The sequence below is a fragment of the Scylla paramamosain genome, chromosome 19 (genome assembly GCF_035594125.1).
Source record: "Scylla paramamosain isolate STU-SP2022 chromosome 19, ASM3559412v1, whole genome shotgun sequence".
NCBI lineage: Eukaryota > Metazoa > Arthropoda > Malacostraca > Decapoda > Portunidae > Scylla > Scylla paramamosain.
Genome location: NC_087169.1, coordinates 23124527 through 23147764, shown reverse-complemented (window position 1 = coordinate 23147764; position 23238 = coordinate 23124527). Strand labels below are relative to the sequence as shown.

The 23238-nt window shown below is 39.9% G+C and overlaps 3 protein-coding genes across 8 annotated transcripts; 1 reads left to right on the top strand and 2 right to left on the bottom strand.

The window, feature by feature from the left end:
• Positions 1–924: 924 nt before the first annotated feature.
• Positions 925–14660, top strand: LOC135109955 (glycoprotein-N-acetylgalactosamine 3-beta-galactosyltransferase 1-like). 6 transcript variants are annotated; one of them, XM_064021893.1, is made up of 11 exons: positions 940–1231; positions 2921–3000; positions 4920–5046; positions 6457–6566; positions 6730–6882; positions 7305–7443; positions 7544–7656; positions 9271–9408; positions 9636–9793; positions 9994–10158; positions 10787–14660. In XM_064021893.1, exons 3-11 carry the CDS (start codon positions 4928–4930, stop codon positions 10955–10957), a joined length of 1266 nt encoding a protein of 421 aa, XP_063877963.1. In that variant the 5' UTR covers positions 940–1231; positions 2921–3000; positions 4920–4927; the 3' UTR covers positions 10958–14660. The 6 variants fall into 6 exon arrangements, with proteins under 6 accessions (XP_063877965.1, XP_063877967.1, XP_063877963.1 ...); XM_064021896.1 differs by having other exon boundaries at positions 957–1231; positions 9271–9381; XM_064021894.1 differs by lacking the exon at positions 940–1231 and adding an exon at positions 2104–2753.
• LOC135109960 (rhomboid-related protein 4-like) lies at positions 14387–23159 on the bottom strand. The gene is made up of 8 exons (XM_064021908.1): positions 23013–23159; positions 22637–22889; positions 19003–19131; positions 18431–18618; positions 18036–18175; positions 17545–17703; positions 16914–17033; positions 14387–16311 (listed from the first exon to the last, which is right to left on the bottom strand). Exons 3-8 carry the CDS (start codon positions 19114–19116, stop codon positions 16295–16297), a joined length of 738 nt encoding a protein of 245 aa, XP_063877978.1. The 5' UTR covers positions 19117–19131; positions 22637–22889; positions 23013–23159; the 3' UTR covers positions 14387–16294.
• LOC135109508 (macrophage migration inhibitory factor homolog) lies at positions 20033–22906 on the bottom strand. Its single transcript, XM_064020889.1, has 5 exons — positions 22884–22906; positions 22637–22737; positions 21287–21402; positions 20688–20860; positions 20033–20114 (listed from the first exon to the last, which is right to left on the bottom strand). The coding sequence occupies exons 1-5, from the start codon at positions 22904–22906 to the stop codon at positions 20033–20035; spliced, it is 495 nt and encodes a 164-aa protein (XP_063876959.1).
• Positions 23160–23238: the final 79 nt, after the last annotated feature.

The window sequence follows — 23238 nt, the reverse complement described above, 5'->3', positions numbered from 1 at the left end:
AGACAAGATAGGAACAGGAAAAGGAATGGAAGCAGGTAGATTTGTGAGGTATAGCATTAACATGTGTACAAGTAAAATAGCTATTTGTTTATGTAAGAGGGGCACTGGCCTGGGGCAACAAAAAGGAAGAGGAAAAAAAGGCCCACTGAGAAACCAGTCCATAAAAAAAAAGAAAAAAGGATCATCCAAAATTGGAGGATAAGTGTCTTGAAACTTCCCCCTCGAGAGTCCAGGTGATAAGAAGGAGGAAATACCAAAGCAGGCAAGGAGTTTCTCAGGTAACTGAGGAGTGGTGAAGTAAACTGGTGAAATGAAATGACTGGGATAGCTTGACAGGAATAAAAAGATGAGGAGTTATGAATATGTGAAAATTTAAGGGAGAAGTATTGAAGACATCAGGAAGTCTCTCTGTAATATGTAAGAATAGTAAAGGGGGGGGTGGAGTAGTGAAGTGAGCTGGTGAAATTAAATAACTGGGATAGCTTGGCAGGACTGAAAAGAAGGTGTCAGTTTATTTATATTTCATTTATACTGTATTTTTTTTTATCAAGAATAGTGCAATGATGCTTGGGAAAAGGAGAAAAGAAAAGAAAATAAGAAGAAGAAGAAAAAGAAAAGAAAAAAGAGAAGGAGAAGAAGAAAAAGAAGAAAAAGAAGAAGAAAAGAAAATATAACAAAAGAAAAAAAAGAGGAAAAACTCGAAATAGACGGGAAAAATAGGAAAGCGATAGAAATTTGAAGGAAAATATGTAGAAATAGAAGTAAGAAGATAGATAAATAATATCAAATAACTTGGAGGAGGGAAAGGAAAAGAAAAAAAGAAGAAAAAGTAGGAAATGAAGAAAAGGAAGAAAAGGGAAAAAAAAGGAAGAAAAATATGAATGGAAATATGGAGAAATAGAAATAGAAGCAAGAAGAATAGGAAATTATATAAAATGACTTGAAGAAGAAGGAAAAAAAGAAAGAAAATACATGGAAAAAGAAATAGGAAGAGAAAGAAGAAAAAAAGAAAAAAGAAACAATATTAAATAACTTTACGCCCGTAACTCTCAGCTCGATAAACAGTGAGAGAGAGAGAGAGAGAGAGAGTGTCAGTTGAGTGGGGAGGAGGCAAGGAGTACCTCATCCAATAATTCGAAGAAAAAGAAGGAAAATAAGTCCCGCCATTACAGAGAGGAGAAAATTCGAAAGGAGAGGTGGGAAGCCTCCAAATGGCAGTGAATAACTGGAGGTGAGGAAGGAAAGACTGCTTATATAAGAACTGAAATATTCATTCTCTAATTTTGTTTACCTTAGTGATAGATTTGTTGATATTTTTTATTATTATTATTGTCTTACTCTCTGTTACGAGGTCTATGGGTGTGACTTGATCTCGTGTGGGATAAGGGTTAATATTACCTTTGTATGATCTGACCATGTGTAACGAAGGGGCGTGTGTGTGTGTGACCTTACGACATGACGAGTGGTTAAAGGTTTTGTATGACCTTCCTGTGGCCTGATCTCTCGTATTATACGGGGTTAGACCTTCCGATAACATGACTTCGTGCTGTACTCGCCGTGTATAATGAGGACTAGGTTTGACCTGACCTCGTGCTGTACTCGCCGTGTATAATGAGGACTGTGTGTGACCTGACCTCGTGCATTGTGTCATTGCTCCATTCGAGTTCTTATTTCTCCCCAGAAATCACTGAGGAGATTGTTGCAGTAACATGTTGTGATATAACTGACAGACACTACAGCAGACATATGTAGCAGGATAATAATAATCATAATAACTTAGCTATTTGAGAAAAAAGCAGAATAAATAAATAACTGAACACAACTAAACCAAAACAGAACTAGTGTCCGAGATGGTGAGTAGCAAAGTTAATGGTAAACTTATGTTATTTAATGAATTGCAAATATAACAAACAATAGGTGAACTTAGAAATAGCCGCCAACTTCCCTAGCCAGGCTGAGAAGGGGTGCTTGCTGTTATCCTGTGGGTGAGGGCCAGGAGAGGGACCCAAACTACCCTAGACTTACCTGTCAGTCTTGTGTGTCATGAAGCTACTGTCGTTTTCTCTCCTGCAGGGGTTGGGGAGCACAGGGTTAAGCATGCATGGGGTTGAGCCAGGGAGGAGCATTGTGGGGTCTGACCTTTGGGAACTGGAAAGAATGAAGAATTTGTAGAAGGCTGCAGTGTCACATCCCTTCCTCTTCCTCTTCTTGTGTACATCATCATGTGGTGCTGTTTTGATTGGGTGTCTCTCCCTCCATATTCACTTTGTTTGCCTTCCCTTTTCTCTTTTGCTATTCCACCTATCTCTAACTCCTTGGCCTGTTTTCATTCAAATATCACAGATAATCCATTTGTGGATTAGGCCTGAATGCAGACTCTTGCTATTCCAGTTAATTCGTGCACAGTTTGAATAGGAGAGAGGTATGGAAGCGGGAAGATTTTGGGGCAACTATGAAAAAGATGTTGAGGGTTCAGGAAGGGAAGATCAGCTGTGGATGTGGTACTCATCCTCACTGCAGGATGGAGCATAGTCATCAGCAGTGGAAAAGTGTTTGTCATCACCCTGGGCATCACTGGTGCCTCTGACAGGGTGTGGCACTGTGGCATAGTGGCTAGGCTTATGAACCTTGGTGTGTGTGTGACAGGCTGTTGCTGCATAAGGCACCACACACTCACACACACCATTCACACTCACACACAACCCCTGGTGTAAAGGAACAGTGTTGTGGACTACCCTGCTACACCCAAGGAGGTTAGTCATGGCACAGCTGGCCACTTACATCTGTACCAAGGTCTCATTACATACAAGTATATATTTTACTAACTAGAATTCAGTCATCTTGTCCACCAGGTTATTGTGATTCTGTAAAAATCCTTAGGTTTTACGAATACTTAGCTGATCATTTACTTTCCTTACAGTGTGTTGTAAGAGAGAGAGATGGACTGAGAAACCAGGAAAGGACTGTCTCTGTCTCACCACCACCACCACTGCCACTGAGGCAAGACAGTCCTTTGTTTGTGTGGCATATGTAAATTAGACAGCCTGTGTTGTTATTATTGTGTGTTTATTTTGTTTTAATATTGTGTGGAAATTTGGCTAAATAATGTAATGCAATTTATTCATTTGTGTGTTTTTCTCAGTGTTTATCTGTTTATCTATTTTTTATTGTGTGGAGTTATGGGTAAATAATTTGTTGTGTTTTATTATTGATTTGCTTGTTTTCCTTATTTTTTTTCTTTTGTTGCAGCTTTCATAGTGGTTTTCTTTTATTAAGTTGTTTATTTGCCCCTTTTCTATTCCAGTACTTTGTAGAAGTTGGTTTAAATATGCTAATATATTCTGCTATATTATCAGTTTGCTTTTTTTTCTCTTATTTTTCTTTTTCTTTTATTTTTTTTTCTCGGATGCATCTCTTGTGTGTAGGAAAGGATGAGTCACACTGACAAACACACTCATCAAGCAACATCAAGAACAAAACACCAATTAAATAAACACAGGCAGAAACATTTCCATAGATGACAATAATAATTTAATACACACCGCAATCCACAGAATTATCAACACTCTAATATATGTTACCCTAGCCACACAGATAACTGCAAACATTACCTACCAAAGAAAGGGAAATAGATCCTTTCCTGCACGGGTGATTTCACAGTTTCCTTACTGGATTGTTTGTGAAGCACCATAGTATTCAAGAGACATTAGCATTAGTAAGCACTGCATGTGTATCTTATTGTAGTGGAGGTATTTCTTGCAAGAGTGAGGTGAGCAATGCAATGCAAGTGAATGGAAGCACAGTATTTGAGTTATGTGTGGCCAAAAGGTGCTAAGATTGCAAGGACTTCTGGGTGTTAGGTATGAGTCATGTGTGGCCAAAAGGGGATTAAAGATAAGAGAGTGTATTAAAGAAGAATTCAGTGTGTCATCTTTATATTCATCGGGGAAAGGGGAAAAAATGTATCAGTTTCTTGTGTTGTTAGATTTTTCTTTTCTTTTTGTGTAAGAAGCGCTTCGGCAAAAGGATAAATTGAATAGGAAAAGTTTGATTTTAAAATTTTATTATTCTTTTCAAGAGAAGGGCTCAGGCAAAGGACAATAAAAACTGACAGAAATAAACAAACAAGATAATAAAAAGCCAATTAAAAATGCCAGACTTAACAGGAGACCATTCAAAGGCAAGTAAAAAAAAAAATCTTGATTTGATAACATTATGTGTATTGAGTGAGCCATTGCATTGACAACTGTGTTTCCACCTGTGAATTCATTGCTTACCTCAGTACTTCCAGGAGCACCTCTGTTACTGTAGTGTGTGGATGTCATCAGTCAATGCTGGGTGTAGGTGAAAGGGAGTGTTATGCTATTGGTGATGGGTGTAAAAGTTTGTTGATAACCAATGTGCTGAGGGAAGCATGTTTGGTGAAGTGGTGTGCGTGTGTGGATGAAGAGGATTAAGTCTTTCTTCTTGCCAGTGTTTCCTTCTTCCACCATATTCCATTTAAGTGGGGTGTGTTGGAGTGAGGAAACACTGGGTTGGGGGTGGAATGAGAAGAAACACAGTGGATGAAAAGGATTATCTGTTTCTTCATGCTAGTGTTTTCTGTTTCATGTTGACAGTTTGTTTGAAGCATAAGGCTGGTGGTGGTGCCTTTCACTACCTTAGATTTCATAGTTTGTACAGAAATATCAAGAACATGCAGTATATTTGAACTAAAACTTGACTCTTTTCACTCCAAGAAAGCCTTCATATTCCCAGTCAAAAACAAAAATATTTCTCGTCACAGTTTTAACAAGACCACCACAATTTGCACCTCACTAATTCCCACCCACCATCCTGTAGTACTTAGGCCAGTGACAGGTGAGCCCAGCCAAGGCCTCACCTCACCTCGTCTACAACAGTCACCATTCTTGTTGCAGGAGCCACCATGGTTGTAAGCCGGAGCTTCATTCTAACCTTAGGGACGGGAATGTTCTGCGGTTTCCTATCCTTCTATCTTCTAAACAGCACAGTAACAGTCCACCCTCGGTATATTGAGGGCATTAGGTAAACACTTGTACTAACGGGTGAAGGTAACACTGACAAACACTTCAGAGGACTCGAGTAAATTATAATCTTTGCTTTTCCATCAGTACTTCAGTGGGCCTTTCTCTTTTATTTATTTATTTATTTATTTATTTATTTATTTATTTATTCTATTTCTCAATTTTTATTTATTTTTTTTCTTTTGTTACGAGTTAGTGCCCACCTTACATTAAAAGAAAAAAAGAGGTTATGAGGTGCCTCTAGTAAAAAATCTTATGCGTTTTGTGTCTTTAAAATGATGACTAGTTATTGTTTGGGTCAGGTGAAGGTGTGTTTGTGTTGTGTTCCTCTGAGGTGTTTGAAAAGCAGAACCAGACTGTGAGAGAGGAGAGTTTTAAATTTGTCACTGTCTTAATTTTGTGTTCAGATAAGACATCCCATTCTGGTTGTGCTCCTTGTAATAATGGTAGTATTAGTAATGGTAGGTGTAATGTAGTGTTGGGTTCTGCTGCACCATGCTGTGTTATGGTGTACATAGTAACCAGTGCATGATTTTGGAGTAATTATAGTGCACTTCAGTAGTTACTGACACTGATTAATTTCATGTATCGTAAAAGGTATTCATTTCATTCTTTCTGCAACACATGTACTGGTTAGTTTCCTGCATTCTCTCTCTCTCTCGGCTTTTCCTGGGAGGTAGAATGGTGTATGTCAGTACAGGCTTAGGTTAGTGGGAGAAGCTCCATCACCTTTCTGCATTTATTTTATGTAAAATATTCATTTCATTCCTTCTGCAACACATGTACTGGTTAGTTCCCTGCATTCTCTCTGCTTTTCCTGGGAGGTAGAATGGTGTATGTCAGTACAGGTATAGGTTAGTGTGATAAGCTCAGTCACCTTTTTGCATCATCACTCCAAACATATCCTGTGCTCTAAGACATCACATCCTCCTTAGGTACTTTCTGTATCTCTACTTTGATTTCTGACCTCACATCCTTGAATCAGTCACACATGTACCTCTTACATACAGTGGAATAAGCTTAATCATATTTGTGGATCTTCATACCAAATCTTTATACTCTGAGATGTCACATTCTGTGATGTCACATCCTTCTCTATCTCTTCTTTGATTTCTAGCTTTATATTCTTGAACCACATATGTAGATACTTCTTACACCTGTCTCTGTATCTTCATTTCTAGTTGCACATGTTTTAGTAATTTCCAAAGGCATTCAGGTGGAAATATGATTATCTTGTTTATCTTGCCCCAACAAAAGATGTATTATTTTCACTGCATGCCTCCAGATAGCCTCACTTTGTAAACGTTCATTGCACAGGGATATCTAGATTAAACTTACAGTACACTATTCTGTATATCTAGACTAAACTTGCAGTATTCCTGAAGCGTTACTGACCAGCATCTCTCCTCAGCCCGCCACAAAGCATTTACAGCCACCCACACAGCCATGAGGACCTGGAGAATGCTGCCGGGCCAGAGGGAAACGTGGCCATGCACTCACATTCCGAGCCTCACCATGCAGGTTTGTGCATCTGTCACTTGTGAGGTGATGAATATATTGATACGTTCTTAGAGGGACTCATGTGTGGGTTGGATGGCTCACAGGGGTCTTCATTTTCAGCATATTGTGAGTGGAAGGTTAGTTTGCTTGACAATCTGAAGCATTAATACCTCCACTTCTGCAGGGGAGGACCTTGAGGCGGAACAGCTCAAGGCCAAGGTGCGAGTGCTGTGCTGGGTGATGACCAACCCAAAGAACCATGAGAAGAAGGCCAGACACATCAAGGCCACCTGGGCAAGGCGCTGCAATAAACTAGTCTTCATTAGCAGTGTGGAAGGTGGGTTTCTTATCGTTCTGTCATCCTTGTTCTGTCCTCATTGCTAAACTCTGTAACTCATCCTTTCCCATATTCTATCTACTCTCTAACACTGTTTTTTTCCATATTCTATCTCTATTCTCGACAATCTATTATTTTCACTTCTTAGTGGTAAGCTTTGTAACTCAGCCTCTTCCTTGTTCTGTACTAGTGCAAGAGTTTGCCCCTTCATCTCTACAGCCTGTCAAGTGTGGGGTCCTCATCCTCACAGTCTTTCAAGCAATGAATAATTTTCCACAGCATTTCAGATGATCAAACCCCAGGAAAATATGATTATGAAAAGAGTAAGATAGAATAGAAAAAGCCACTCTTCTGTCTATCGTTACTCTTACTGTCTCTCCTGCAGTGAATAATTACAATAACCTTTCCTCCTCCCCATACAGATAAAGAGCTAGGAACTGTGGCTGTCAATGTGGGAGAAGGGAGGAACCACCTGTGGGAGAAGACCAAAGCTGCATTCTCGTACGTTTACACCAACCACTATAATGATGCCGACTGGTTCCTCAAGGCTGACGACGACACGTGAGTACAGGGCATCACAGTTGTTGAGGCAGTGCAGTGAGGACAGGAGGAGTCTTGTGTGAGTACTAGTGGAGTGACTTACTAGACATCAATCTTGCAGGTATGTTATTGTGGAGAACCTACGCTACATGCTGAGTCCCTACGATGCCAGCCATCCCCTGTGGTTTGGGTGTCGTTTCAAGAAGTACATGAAGCAAGGGTACATGAGTGGAGGTACAGTACGCCACACAACAAACACTCCTCTCTGTTCTCTCGTTTCGTGCAGCTGCCCCAACAAGTGGCATCATGTTATGTAAACTGTGTTCCTGGATTTCAGTGATGTGTCTTGGGTTGTGATTTAGATCAGTAATATTTGTCAAAGATTCAGAGTTTCAGTTGCAATATAACACTTTGACTGGTAGGTAGTGACAGTTGTTCAGTTCAGTTAAGTAACCTCAAGTAATCATACATAGCAATGTTTGTCAAACATTGTTTCAGTTGCAATGTATCACTTTGACTGCTAGATAGAGACAGCACTGGAATTATGTAACCCTAAACAGTCATACAGACCAGACTACAGCCACAGAAAGTTATGAGCTGCTCCATCACTCCTTTTGCCATCAGTGATCTGTCAGAATTATACCCCAAAACTTGCACTACACTTAAGCTTGAAGAGTGAGTGTGAGAATGAGTGAGACTAACAGGACTCCAGAGATGCAAGAGAGGCACACACTTTGCTCACTCACTACATCTTGACAACAGTGTCTCTTCTCCCTTCTAGCATTCCTAAATCCAAAGGCACCCATGCTAGGTTCACCGATATATAGTGCCACTTCTTCATGCCCCACAGGAACACATGAGAGAAGGTAGGTAGTGCCCACTGCCTCTGTGCCAGTGGTACCTTGAGTGATACTTTTAGGCTTTTGAAGGCTTCAGCTAACTAGACATTAGGCTGAGTCTTGCTGTGGAGTGCCCTGGTGTTGCACTAACTTCAATACTGGGCTTTTTTTTAGTACTTAAGTGAAATTATTGGCTGGTTGCATTGTCAAATGTTTTGGCCCATCATCTTGTTGTTTTAAGGCTTTTAGAGGGAGTTATTGAGGTGTTCAAGAGTGTTTTTGTGATTCTAATGAGAGTTTGAGAGTGATGTCTACATTTGGAAAAGGATGCACCTAATGAAAACCTGATCTATCACCTCTGTGGCCTTTGAAAACAGTTGTATTGAGAGCCCAAAGTGTTTCAAAATGTGGGCCTGTGTATTCTTTCATAAACTATACAAGGTATTTTATGTTTAGGTTCGGGAACTCTCAGATGACCTATGTGACTTCCCAAGCATTTAACTCACTCATCCACAAGCTTGACTCCACTTATTGCTTCTTCATAGCTTACGCCAAGAGATGACACACATTGGTTTAGTATTTTCCTTTCACTGACCAAGATGTAGCAACAAGTTATGAATATTAAACTGAACCTTTGAATCTTACTCTCATTCCAGGTTTTTATAACCTCACCTAAAAAAGACAAAAAGCAAAACATACACTGGAATTCTTAAGCTTCTCGGTCACTTCTATTGTTATCATTTCTCTGTATCTCTTAAAATTATACTCCAGTTTTGCACAACAACTGTACCAGTCAAAGAGTTAACACTACAATACTCCTGCCACTTGTCACTGAAACATTTAAACTTGTCTATTGCTTCTGTTGCTGTCATTTCTTTGTATCACTTGAAATCATACCACAGTCTTTTACCATAGCAGTGTATTAATTTTGAAAGGCTACAGCAATCAGAGAGTTAACACTACAATACTCCTGCAACTCATCACCCATCTGAGCTCCTCTCATCTGCAGGCGCTGGCTATGTACTGAGTCGGGAAGCACTCAGAAGATTTGTGGAGGAAGGAATACCCAACCCCAAGAAGTGCAGGCAAGACCACGCAGGATCTGAGGATGTGGAGATTGGTAGGTCAACACTGAGGACATGCATAGGTGAACATAGATTTTTTTGCATTACGTATGTTTGTCGGTCTTTGAGTGTGCCTTCATTAGTGCAAAATTTGAGTAATTGTGACATCTATAATTTTTCATCCTAATATAAAGTATTGAGTCCTGTATTTCTATTGTTCCACTTTGTTTGTGAATTGGCAGTATATTTGAGGCAATCTTTTAGTGTGTCTAGTTGCCATCAGCTGTGCAAAATAACCATAAAATTCCAGGCAAGTGCATGCAGAACATCGGAGTGCAGGCCGGGGATTCGAGGGACAGCATGGGACGCGGCCGGTTCTTCCCCTTCATTCCTGAACACCATCTTGTGCCAGGCCATATTGGACCCAAGAACTGGTACTGGGACTGGATCTACTACCCTTCCAAAGTTGTGAGTATGGTAGCCATTACTACTGTCATCACTGCCTGTGTGTGTGGTGAGTCCTGGTAATATTTCCCTCCAAAGTTGTGAGTATATTAACTGCTATGTAAAAAAAAAAATTGTTTACCTCACTTTCTTATTGTATATTTATCCTGTAATCTTATGTTTGTGGATTTCTTTGGTCTGTAATGAAGAAATCCTCACGGTAGGGTCTGGAATGCTGCTCGGACACAGCCATCTCCTTCCACTATGTGCTGCCCAACAAGATGTACGAGCTGGAGTACCTGCTGTACCACCTACGTCCTTATGGCATCAACCATCGCGACCCCTTCCCTCCACCACTGCCCCCAGATGTCAGCAACATTCCCCAGGAGGTGAGTCAGGAAGGTAACCCAGCTGTGTCTCATCCCTCTTTGTAAGATTCCCCTTCTGGTCCCTTTATTATCTTCTCAGTAGTCTTTCTCGCTCTCTTTCCCTCCTAGTAATCCTTTGCTCATCTACCATTGCTATACAGGGAGGTTCCAATGATACGAGCAGCTAGGTTCCATTTGAATTGCTCATATAGTGTGTAATGAATGGCAAAAGATGGGTTAGGTTGAATGACCCTTGTCAGACATACAATACCAAAGCTAAAATATACAATACCTAATGGAACAAATGTGTCTGTATTACAGAATTGTCGATAAAGCAACCTAAAGGAGAAAACGGTTTACAAGGAACATGATATCTTACTGATTAAAAATACAAAATGTGCATAATGCTTCCATTGCTCACAAACTCACCTCTGCACATCTAAATCATTGTACATCATCATACAGCCCAGATATGTTAGCAGGAGGGTGCAGGAAGGCATGCATTTTAAACTTAGTAATTTTACTTGCCTCAGACTGAATCTTGTATCATTGTATAAAGAAAATAATCCCTAAGGTACTCATCTCATATATCAGAAGCTCTCACAACACAACCTCTCTATGCATTGACTCACTGGTGTTGGTCTTGCAGGTGATAGAGAAGTACACAAGAAACATCACTCCTGCCAGTCCAAGTGAGGCAGAGGAAAAGTCACAAACTGAGGAGACAGTGAGAGAAGCACCAACAGGTGGCGAGGACCAGGAACTGTCAAAAGCCTCCACAGTGATAGCAGCAGCAGACGTCAGGGCAAAACTAGTGTAGCATTTGTGAATCTTCATAGAGGATTATTTTTCCAAGTCCTAGAGAGAGGAAGAAAGAGGAAGAAAAGGAAAGAGAGTGGCTCATCATAGTTAGATAGCTAATTACCAAATATTTTAGTACAAGACATTCATTCATTCATTCATTGTGTGTGTGTTTGTCATTGGACTTGTGTCAGTCATTGTGCTTCTTCTGTGCTCATTGTCAGAAATGTGGGAATAGAAAAATATGGTGCTAAGTATGATACTGTGTGTGTGTGTGTGTGTGTGTGTGTGTGTGTGTGTGTGTGTGTGTGTGTGTCTCACAATGCTGGGATTGAAGAGCCATCCCATTAACGTGCCATAAAGTTTCATTATCAACTGCTTCTAGTCACAGAGGAAAGCCAAATCAATGAAGTCAAGTGACAAATAAAGTGTGCTTTGCAGCAGTTTGAGAATGTGTGAGAATACTTTCATAAGTTCTGTCTCTTCATCTTTTCCAGGTAAACATCTCCAAGGGAACAATAATATACTTTAACTTCTTACTTCGGTGTGTGTGTGACCTTAATATGTCACAGTGGAGCTTAAAAAGTATAATACATTCTCATATAAACACAAGCCACCGTTAATTCTGATTTATTTTTGAACAAGTAGGGTAAATCTTTGTCACATTAGCCAGTTAAGTTTATCTTCATTTCACTTTTACATACAAGAATTGTAAAATCTCTCAAACTTGGGAATCTGCGTGTAAAACCTGTAAGATTTTGTCCATTAGTACTGTACATTGCAGCGAAAACCATTCCTTCCCTTCATGTAATTTCAGGCAAGCATATAGCACATTGCAGGATAGGGAACAGTCTCACTATGAAGGGGCAGCAGGTAAACCAGTGTGTGTTGTCGGCCCTTACTATGTCTGGGCTGCCATGTGTAGGTATATAGATAGATAGGGCATGGACAACTGATGGTTAGGTGAGGTTAGAAGTAATGTAGTACCCAGGAGACTTGTCATTCAGTTCAGTTAATAATGGGAGATGTTATACAAAACATTTCTTATCTTCTTCAGGCTCTAATACATTCACAGTGTCAGATATTCTAATCATACATTCCTGTTGCATTTCATTCCAGTAGCAGTCAGAGAGAGAGAGAGAGAGAGAGAGAGAGAGAGAGAGAGGATAAAAGTGTCACTGTGTGTGTCTTCTCCATGGAAACTTAAGTGTCTTTCCTCTTTTGTTCTCATTCCAGTATCAGCCATACAGAGAGAGAGTGTGTGTGTGTGTGAAGGTGTGTAGGTATGTGTTCTCCATGAGTGCTCAAGTGTCTTTCCCCCTTTGCTCTCTTAGCTATGAAGTTTATTACTCTGATGTCTTACAAGTCATTAATAGAACTCACTGTCACTTATAGTTTGCATCTTCAGCTTGGTTGATATATTTCCCCGTGACATCACAAACCTCTTTATTATCTGGCTTCATCGGATATATCTTTTGTATAGGTGGAAGGGAATAGATCTGTATTTGAGAGTATTGTGGAATTACTCCTGAGAATCTCCCTCGTTTGGTTCTCAAAATAAGCCCACAGGTTCTTGATTCAGAATGTGTATGTGTGTGTGTGTGTGTGTGTGTGTGTGTGTGTGTGCAAGTTTAAAAAAAAAAAAAGTAGAGCAGGGAAAGGAAAGATTTATCAGGTGGCAGCCTTATCTTAGGAAGCTTATGCCTGTCAAGGTTCTTTGTGTGTGTGTGTGTGTGTGTGTGAAGGTTTAATGTTAGATATATTTTAAGAGAGATCTGTTTAATGCAGTTTTTTTTTTTTTTTTTTTTTTTTTTTTTTTATGCAAAAGAGGTGATAGAATGGATATATAAGAGTGCATTGAGATAGTGTTTATTGACTATTGTAAACTGTCTATAGGTTTTGGGACATTCCTAGCATGAAGGTTTTATCTCGGTGACCAAGTTTGAGAGATTTTCCTTCAATATTCAGACTGTTGGTGCAAGTTTCATAGCTCCATTTTCTATTCACGAGCAGTCAAGTATGATTACTAAACTACAAATATGAACTAATGTGGGCATTATTAACATTATTGTGTTCTGTTTTTTGTTGATGTTTGGTTTGTGTGTGTGTGTGTGTGTTTGAGTCAAGCTTGTAATGTCCCCATCTTTTAATAACAAAGTGTCATATTGTCTTGCATCTATGTATATGTGTGTGTCTGTGTGTGTGTGCATGCAAGTGTGTATGGACACATTCGCTTAGCGATCTTGAAAGTGCTTGAGCTTGGTTTGCCAGTCTGTATTTGTAAGGTAACAATAACCCAGTGCATTTAGGTACCAAAGAATAATTCCTATTAACAGGTTGAGTTACTCTTGTATTTTTAAAAAGGCACAGTTTTCCACCAGTACTATGTAGTAGAGTAGCTGAGGGAAGCAGCCATGTGTTGGGGAAGAGTCCATTTCTGGCCAGTATTGTAGCAGGTACTGTCATATGACTCCCAAGCACGTTGCTCTCCCCATCCCCGTATCATTGAAGCTTATCAGTGGTGAATTTCGTGGCAGTTTTCAGTGGAGATGTGATATTTTGTAAAACTTTTGTATTTTTTCATAGATGTAGCTACATATGTACTATAGATTGTGTATGGTTGTCACGCACAGTGTGGATAATATTGTCATGCAGTGAGACATCTCTTGGAAAATTTAAGATGCTTTGGGGTTCTTGTTAAAACTGTTCTCTAAGGCCAGGGATGATTGGTGAGGCTCTCATGAGTGTTTTCTCCCAGTGATAGTGCAGAATCCTTTTTAATCTATCTCTAGAATCAAACACTCCTGAGAACCTCAATAACTTCCACTAGAGTCTGCTGAAAGTTGTTGAGCTCTCGTTCAAACTATTCTCAAAGGCCACACACGTGATTGGTCTTTTTCTCATTGTCTCGTCTCAGTTGATAGTGCAGAATTCCAGTAAACTATCTCAAACACCACAGAGAAGCTCATTAACTTCCATGAGAGCCTGCTGAAAGTTGAGACGAGATCCTGATATGTTTGGGAATGTGAACAGGTGTGATATGTGTTGTTTTGGGGACTCTTGTGTACAGAGGAGGAGTAAGATCCATCAGACAGTGAGTTCCTCTCCTCCTTTGAAATTTTTTAGTGCAATCTACATCCCCATTCTTTGCTTCAGCATCATGTGTAAGACTGCTTATTTGTTCCCAGGTTGAATTATCTATGTGATCCTGCATCCAGCATTCCATTCTCAATATACAAAGCCTATGTTTGTTCATTGTGTTATTCATATCTTAATACAACAAGCCCCATTGATGTCCAAATAGAAAAGAACATAAGAAACAACTTGAAATTGTATGTTTTTAATGTTATTTCACTTGTATGTTATAAATAGAAAATTAAGGAATTAGTTAAGAGAAAAACTACTTTAAATAATGTTTATAAAGATATTCCACTTGTATGTTGTAAAAAAAATACAGCTTAATGAGAAAAGGTTCTTAGTATTATGGATACATTTATTTTTAGGACACTTTAGACAATGTTTCATTGTATGCTGAATGTAGGATCATATAATCATATAATTATGAAAGAGAGCTTGCAAAGGTGATCTGATGTTTGTTAGCTTTATATTTACAACATTCAGAGCTTGTATGGGTAATCTGATGTTCATTATCTTTATAATTGTGACACAGGCAGCTTACAGAGATGTGATATTCATCAAGCTTTTCAACAATACCAGAAACATGACCAGTAAGCTTTTCAATACCAGAAACATGACCAGCAAGCTTATAAGTCTGTGACAGCTTGATTTGTGGTGAGAAGGGAATAGATTGGTGACCTGAGTCTCCCTTCATGGGATACTCAACATGGTAAGTGAGACCAACATTGAAAGATTCACTTGTTTGTGTGTGTGTGTGTGTGTGTGTGTGTGTGTGTGTGTGTGTGTGTGTGTGTGTGTGTGTGAGGAGGGGAGTACTCAGAGAGAGGAGAGGGAGAAAGGGGATGGATGTGGAATTTTAGTAATGTTTGTGGGGAGAGAGAGAGAGAGAGAGAAATGTTGTTAGTTGTTTGAAAACTTTGCTGTTTCCATCGTGTGTGTGTGTGTGTGTGTGTGTGTGTGTGTGTGTGTGTGTGTGTGTGTGTGTGTGTGTGTGTGTGTGTGTGATAAGACATGGGTGACTGATAAGTGTGTGGTCCCAGTGAGAGAAGAATCTAGCTGTAGAAGGACAGAGAGGGGTGACAGAAGTGTGAGGTCCCAATGAAGGGTCTGGTTGCAGAGGGACCAGTGCTGGAGTCTGCTGCCTTGTCCACCCTCTTGTGCCACTCAGTTCATCTGAGTTTAGTCTTAATGCAGTTATTGTTTAAGTATTTCATAAGTTCTTTGCCCTGTTCTTAGTATTAATGCGTGGTTTCTAAGTTGGGATCATAATTATGTACACATGTATAAGCCTTTAAAAAGCTCCCAATTTCTATGTACCAACAGCAGTGAACACAGTGATGACAATGGTGATGATGAAGGCAACACTGGTAAACAAGTGAGCATGAGTCAGGAAGCAACACTGCCATCACCACCACCCCATAATGTGTGATGTAGTGTGCTGCATGGTGTGTACATAGCTGTGGTTCCCATGAAAGGAGACAGTTGTAAAGTAGGATTTGATAGAGAGGCCCATTTTTTTACATCAAAATAGTATTGTGGCATCTGTCTGTGATAATGTTGATCAATTTAGAATAAAAGAGTCATGTATAAATTGCTTTTGTTTGTTTCACACCAGTACAGGTAAGGAAGGTGGCTCTCCTGCAACACACACTCTGCAACACACACTTAGCAAGGCAGCTCATCACCTCAGACAACACAGACGCTTTCAGAACAAGTATACAGGTAAGAAAAGAAGCCTCATTATGAACATATCTATGGTCTTAAAAGCATGTGCAGGTATTATGAGCCACACACCAGTTCATTCATTCTAGGGAGCAGGTTTTCTTCTGTCTAAATGGTACAAACACATCATTCATTCACCAACAATTTCTTTTCTTTCTTCACATCACCTCATCATTCATTACCACCCAAGCTTAAAGAGAAGGGAGATGGAGAGTTTATATCAAGACTTACTACTAACAGGGTTTTTTTTTTCACAGCCAGCTTCAGGTATTCCAGCAGTAGTTCTCCCTATTCACTCTTTGGCTCTGTTACTAACAAGCTTCTCCAGTCATTATCACAGGATTGATATTTACTTGAATACAAAATCATAACCTACTGCACTTGCACACTAATTTCCTATCAATGATGTGGAATCTCCTTTCAATGATAAATTCACATAAGTACAAAATCTGCTTGCGATCAATCCTCCAAGGTTTACTGTCAGGTCCTCATCCATTCATCGATAGGTGTAGCCTGTGAAAAAAATTAAAGAGGTTTTATTGTAATCTCTATACATCTATCTTATCTGTAGCCAATGTCTGTTCCAAAGAAGAGACATCTGGTACAGATCCTTGGTATAGAAACAGATGATACACAAGTACATATAGATATCAGTATATCAGACGAGGTTTTCTATGAGTATTTATGTGTGTGTGTGTGTGTGTGTGTGTGCAGACATTCTGATGTTTTAAGAGGTAGCAAACAGGTCCCTTAGATGACATGAAGGCCCATATTCTGAAACACTGCTCTCTCATCATAACTCACTGGGCCATAGAGCTGTACATACACATGCACATCCAACTGCCTCTTACATAAAATTGCATAACGTACACTATCCTACATTTCCAAAAGCTACAGAAATGGTTAGCCAGGTTCTCAGGAGTGTTTCTTATGTTAATAATGTAGAAATCTTGTTAGTCTGTCATTAGAACCATAAAAACACTCTTAAAAACCCATGTCACTTCAACTAGAGCTTTTTGCAAGTAGTGGAGGTGCAGTGCAGAAGTGTTTCTAAATACAATCCGAAACTTGACAAACACAAACACCAAACGTCAAGTAAAGAACACCTCCATTACCTCTGGTTGTTCCATAGGCATAGGTGTAGGATGGCCTTGGGGGACCTGCCACTGTGGTGTGTATGGCATTAACAACACCACTCAGGGGACCATACACATATGCAACACCCACAAGTATTCCTGCCAAGGAGAAAAGTCATCATTGCAGTGAGTGAATGAAAATGTTATGTAGTGAATGAACCAGTTAGTATTTCTGTACTAAAACTCCTCATTTACTTTCAGTGGGGTTTACATTTCTAGTTAACCTGAAGTCCTCTCATCTGAACTTTGTCACCTCAAAGACTTCAGCATTTCCAGTCAGTCTTAAGTTCCACGAGAAAAGATTTGATTTCGTACCTGGACTACCTCCTTTGTAAAGGTACTCAGTCTTGTTTATGGATAATAGCTATAGAGGGCTCACATCCCTTCATATGATTCAGAATAACTCCATGAATTACACATAAAAGCATTTGGTGTCAATGTATATGTAACAAGCTGAGAGATAGAGAATGGTTAACTGTTTTCTCTCTCTTCGCTTTATTCTTCATCCTGAATTGTTGGTAAGAGACCTAACTAGGTGAAAGTTAGTCCTTTACTCTCAGCTTTCTATGTTACTGGTGAAGAAAGGAGAGTAAGAAAAGTCTAACCTAACCTGCCAAGTGTCCAATGAATGAGGCACGAGGGACCAGGATATGAATGATGAGCAGCTCGGCCCACACTGCATACTTGGAGGGCACTGTGAACCACATCACCTGGCTGTAGTGACTCCTCTCATAGTGTGTGGTCAGTACCTTCAGGGCAAAGATAACACCTGCACCAAGGAACAAGAGAAGAAGTTAGTGGATGTGTGTGTGTTGGTATGGTGCTTGTATGTGTGTTTGTGTGTTAATGTGTGTGGGTCTAAATCAAACATCCTGACAAGGGATTAAAGATCTGTTACTGTTTGGAATCTACTCTAATAATATGCTGAAAGGACCTGCGGGTAAAAAAAAACTATCTACTTATTTATCTATACACCAGGCCGGCAATCCCCACAAAGGGCACCCCAGGAAAAAACACGGTAGTACCAAAAACTGTGCGTTGTGAAGGACTGGTGCTTCCTTTAACATCCTAACACATCACCTGTTTCTCTAGGTCACTCACCAGAAAATCCCACAGCACATTCCCTCATGTAGGAATAAGACTTAAAATATTCAGTGGCTGCCCAGGCAAGTCCAACATAAGTCAAGCTTGTCGCCAGTGTGAAAACCACCAGAAGAATGAAGAATTTCACTGAACCAAACCTGAAAAAAATATGTGTCAGCCAGCACTGAAATAAGTCACAATGGAGTTATGTATCAAAGAAAAATCTATCTATCTATATACCAGGCCAGCAATCCAACATGGGGTGACCTGGACAAAGAATTAAATAAAATAATAGAAAGTATGTGGGGTTAAAACTATTACTGCAGATTTTAAGGAGGAATAAAAGATATATAATACAGATCAACTAAAGACTAAACACTTATAATATCACAACACACAAGACATTCACTCACAGCCTCTCCAGAGTCCTCCCTTTGAACAAGAAGGAGACCATGTTGTGGTAGAGATGGATGTCATCAGAGTGTTCTATAGCAGACAGCAGCAGGCGCCTGTAATTCTTGTAGCGCAGTATTGCCTCACCACTCAGGCACACGTCATAACTGTGCCAGGGAGGGTTGATGATCCCCATGTACAGCAAACTCTGAGATGGGGAAAATTAATGTTTTCTTTACTTCCCTCACTCATAAGCCCACACAGGAGAAAAGTAACAAGGGAAGATGACTCCACTGATGCACTGATATGCTTTTCTATAGTTTATTTCTTACCTGTAAATTTTTTCTTTGTCTGTGAATGATGTGTGTATGTTAGATGCTTTGTCTAGACCATCCCATGTCAGATAAATGGATAGATAGTGATTTCAGTTTCCGCATTTAAAGAAGGGTCATTACAAGCTTGACTTGATCATATAAAAGTACACTTGGGTAAATACAGAGATAAAGAAAATTAAATAAAAGATGAAAAAGAAAACCCGACTCCTGAAGTGAAGTCAAGATAACAAAGCCCTGAGTAGCAGACATGACCTGACCTGGCCTGCAATAGTCAGCAGAGTGATGGGGCCGACACTGCCGACAGACATCAAGCGTTCCAGCAGCAGCAGCAGCCCCAGTCCACCTCTGCGTTCCCTGCGGTTGCCAAACATCTTGACGCCACACTCCTGCAAAGTGACAAGATGAATGTCACTGTGTTTCAACCAATGTTCATCCACTTCCCTGTCCATCCCATCCCATTCTACAGATTCTAAGCATCTTCTAAAGTTCTCCCAGTCTCAATTAATATTATCATTTGATTTGTGCTATTCCTAAGCTCCTGGGGTGCAGTAGAGTGGCTCACTAGACTGTCCCTTTCTCTAAGAGTGTGAATGATCTGTGTAGGAGTGTGTGGTCCTATGTCTGGGCCACCCTGTGTGGGATAGATAGGATTATTGATGTAATTATTTACCCCTCCTGAACAATGCAAATACTTGAAATATATGTTTCATGTCTATAGGAAGAGGACTGGCTCTGATTAAGACAGATTGACTAATGCAGCATTTCCCATTATGTTTGCAGGTCTTCAAGCCACAGAAGTAAGACAAGCCAGCAGCGAAGAAGGGATCTAACCTAACATTATGAAGCCTCCATGACCAAATAATCTACAGATATTTAAGGTTAGACTTTAAATTTTGTTATTGTGTTGTATCTTCATAGCCAAATTTCTCTCTCTCTCTCTCTCTCTCTCTCCTTACTCAGTCCCTCATTTGAGCCCAGTAATACATTGTAGGAAAGGAAAATACTGGTTATCTTCATATCATTATCATTATAAGTATTGATCACATTAGTTTGCCAGGAGCATCACATACATTCCTGAACAGATACAGATGTACATCTTAAATTTCATCATATTGGTGGATTGTGTCAAACAAGTCTTGATCATTCAATTAGTGTTTGAACAGAACTGTGTTTAATCTCAAGGAGTATTAGCAGCCTCAAAAACAGTGAATTCCATATATCCATCACAAACAGCCTGATGTGAGTCGGTAAGTCAGCTGGTGCCTGCCCTTCCTCTTTGGTGTAACATTAACGGCCAAGAATTTCATGGAATGTTGTTCCTTTGTACCCAATTTCTGAAGTTTTCATGTCTCGGAAACTCATGTACATTCTGAAAAGAAACCACAGATACTTAGAAATCACTCCACCATAAATATTGACTGGATAACATCACTAAAAATATTAATAACAAAAAGTAGATGTACTACATTCTGAAAACAACACACATAATAACAATCATTCCAGCAAATTCAATTAGATTTATAGCTGCTAGTACACTTAAGCTTTGTCTGTTGCACCAACTTATGTATATGTAAATGATATGTATGTATGAGTGTGTGGTGCTTTGTCTGAACCACCCTGTATGAGATTGCCACCCTGATATATGTATTGATACATAGATAAACAGTAAAGATCTTCACTCACTCAAGGATGGGCACAATTCACACACACTCTACCTGCCAGTGGGGATGCTGAGGATTTTCATCAGATCTCTTTTAAACTACCATTTCGTGCAAGAACCAATTCCTTTCCATCTCTGAATCTTCACAACCAGCAGCAATCTTCACTCAATAACAGACAAACTTCACACACACACACACACACACACACACACACACACACACACACACACACACACACACACACACACACACACACACACACACACACACACACACACTACCTGCCACTGGGGATGCCAAGGGTTGTCTCCAGGTAGGGGTAGAGCTTTGCTGCATAACTCTTGTTCTCCTCCACTCCCAGCTTGCCAAGGGAGCAGAATAAGGCCACTGCACAGGGTTCAGTTGTGCCACCGAATGTCATAAGCTGGTCTGGGACAACATGAACCATGCAGTACTGTAAGTTAAAAGAAATAGCACTTCTTACTTATATGGCACTGAGGTTGAGGTATATTTAATTGATTTTGTTCTGGTGGTAAGTTAAAAATAAGACCTCTTTATTTTCTAAGACTAGGGAAGATAACTTGGCACTTTTCTCTAAAAGTCAAAATTAACTTATCAGACTGGAAAAGCTAATTTTGTGCTTCTTTCTATTAGGGAACTAACATGGTACTTTTATCAGACTGGAAAAGCTTTGTGTACCTTTTTTTCTAATATTAAATCAAATTATTAAAATTTATTCATAAGGCACTCAGGGTAGAAAATAATAAAATGTTTTTGGTGTGAAGCTGAGTCAGACTTAACTTCTTTATTACACTGGGAGAAAATGACTCAATACTTTTGCAAGATTAATACACAACTGCAGTAAGGATCTTAGTCTTACAGCCTCTGACTTGCCGAGCATCTCAGCGATCATCTTGCTGAGTGTGGTGAGTACATCTGGCGTCACTTTCTCCTTGGGCACATTAGTAGTAATCTGCAGGATAGGCATGGTGGTGGCTGTGGGGAGAACATCAACACCAATAACTGTGTGGTAAAGCTTTGTTAGTATGGTCACGTGTCATCTTGTACACTAAACACACTACTGGTGGGTCTTACCTTGGGAGTGTGCTCAGGCAACCATCAGTGCTTCTGGGTATCAAAAAGTAAATAAAATATGTACATGCCAGGTAGCCGACAGGCATTAATTTTGACCCCCATGTTCTTCCCTATTGAAGAGATTTCGTCCTGTCCTACAACATCACGAGAATGCTGAGAAATTGGTCTGAATTTGACCTGTAGGTGAATAATTTGAACTGAAGGCGAGTAATTCCACCTGTATGCGAATAATTTGACCTGTAAGCGAATAAATTGACCTGAAGGCAAATAATTTAGGTTAGGTTACATTAACTTGGAAGATAAATTTCACTGATTTTTGCTTCCTTCCTAACTCCCCATCCCCAACCCCCCCTCCTTTCCCCCCAAAAAAGAAAACAAAAATTTTTTTTGTTGTAAAAAAAAGGAGAAAATAAATAAATAAAATGAATAAATAAATAAATAAAAAAGGGAGATCAGAACATGTATCTTTAAAGGTACAAGAATAACAATAGGAGGAAAATTGTCAGTTGATTAAAATCTCCCTTGAGAATAACATCTGTAGGAAAAGAATGACAACAACAGTGATAGAATGGCAATAGCAGTAATAGAATGAAAATAGCAGTAACAATAACAGCAGGAATAGAATGACAATAGCAGTAATAGAATGACAACAGCATAAATAGAATGACAATAGCAGTAACAATGAAAATAGCAGTAACAATAACAGCAGGAACAGAATGACAATTGCAGTAATAGAATGACAATAGCAATAAGGTAACAGAATGACAACAGCAGGAATAATGACAATGGCAGGAATAGAATGACAATAGCAGTAAAGTAACAGAATGACAGCAGCAGGAATGGAGTGACAACAGCAAGAATAGAATGACAATAGCAGGAATAGAATGACAATAGCATAAGAATGCAGTAAAATAATGACAATAGCAGGAAAAAAATATAAAATTGAATAACTCTTCCATTACTGAGTCCCTTAGCCAATTGAATAACTCACTCACTCTCTCTCTCTCTCTCTCTCTCTCTCTCTCTCTCTCTCTCTTCCATTACTGAGTCCCTTTATTAACTTTCTCCTATGTCAATCCATCTCTGTCTCCTCCTTGTCCTGGAGTGACAAGATGAAGAGCCAAATTCCACGAACCTTCTCGATGAGCCGCGATGACTAGGATGTATGTGGGCCGGTATCGCCTTGGGAGGTTACAACAAGCGTAGTGCAGCACAATGGGAATGGAAGCGTGGGCACTGCAGCAGCAAGTGTTTTATCGTCAATAGGACTATTCGGCACTAGGAGCAGTGAGGATCAGTAGACGAGCCGTGAGTCACTTCACTTTAGGCTCAGGCGGAGGATCCTGATAGCAACGTCTCAATGTTCGGGACGTTTTCCGCACCCAAGGCTGCGGGAAGGAGTCATTTCGGTACATACCCACGGAGGCGACTTAGAGTACATGAGAAAGTAAAATGCCCCACACAGAGCGGCAGACTCCCGAGATGAGACGCTTTTTCGTGGAGAGTAGTACCTCTGGGGAAGGGAGGAGTTACGATGGAAAGCGTTATCTTAGCAGCGATGCCAAAGTTATGATCTGTCTCATTGCCGCGGATGTTCAAGTGGGAATTTGGGAAAGCACCACTGCATTATGATGTCCCAGCCAGACGATTGGAGAGAGAGAGAGAGAGAGAGAGAGAGAGAGAGAGAGAGAGAGAGAGAGAGAGAGAGAAAATGTCGTTTTAGGTTGTGTACAAGGC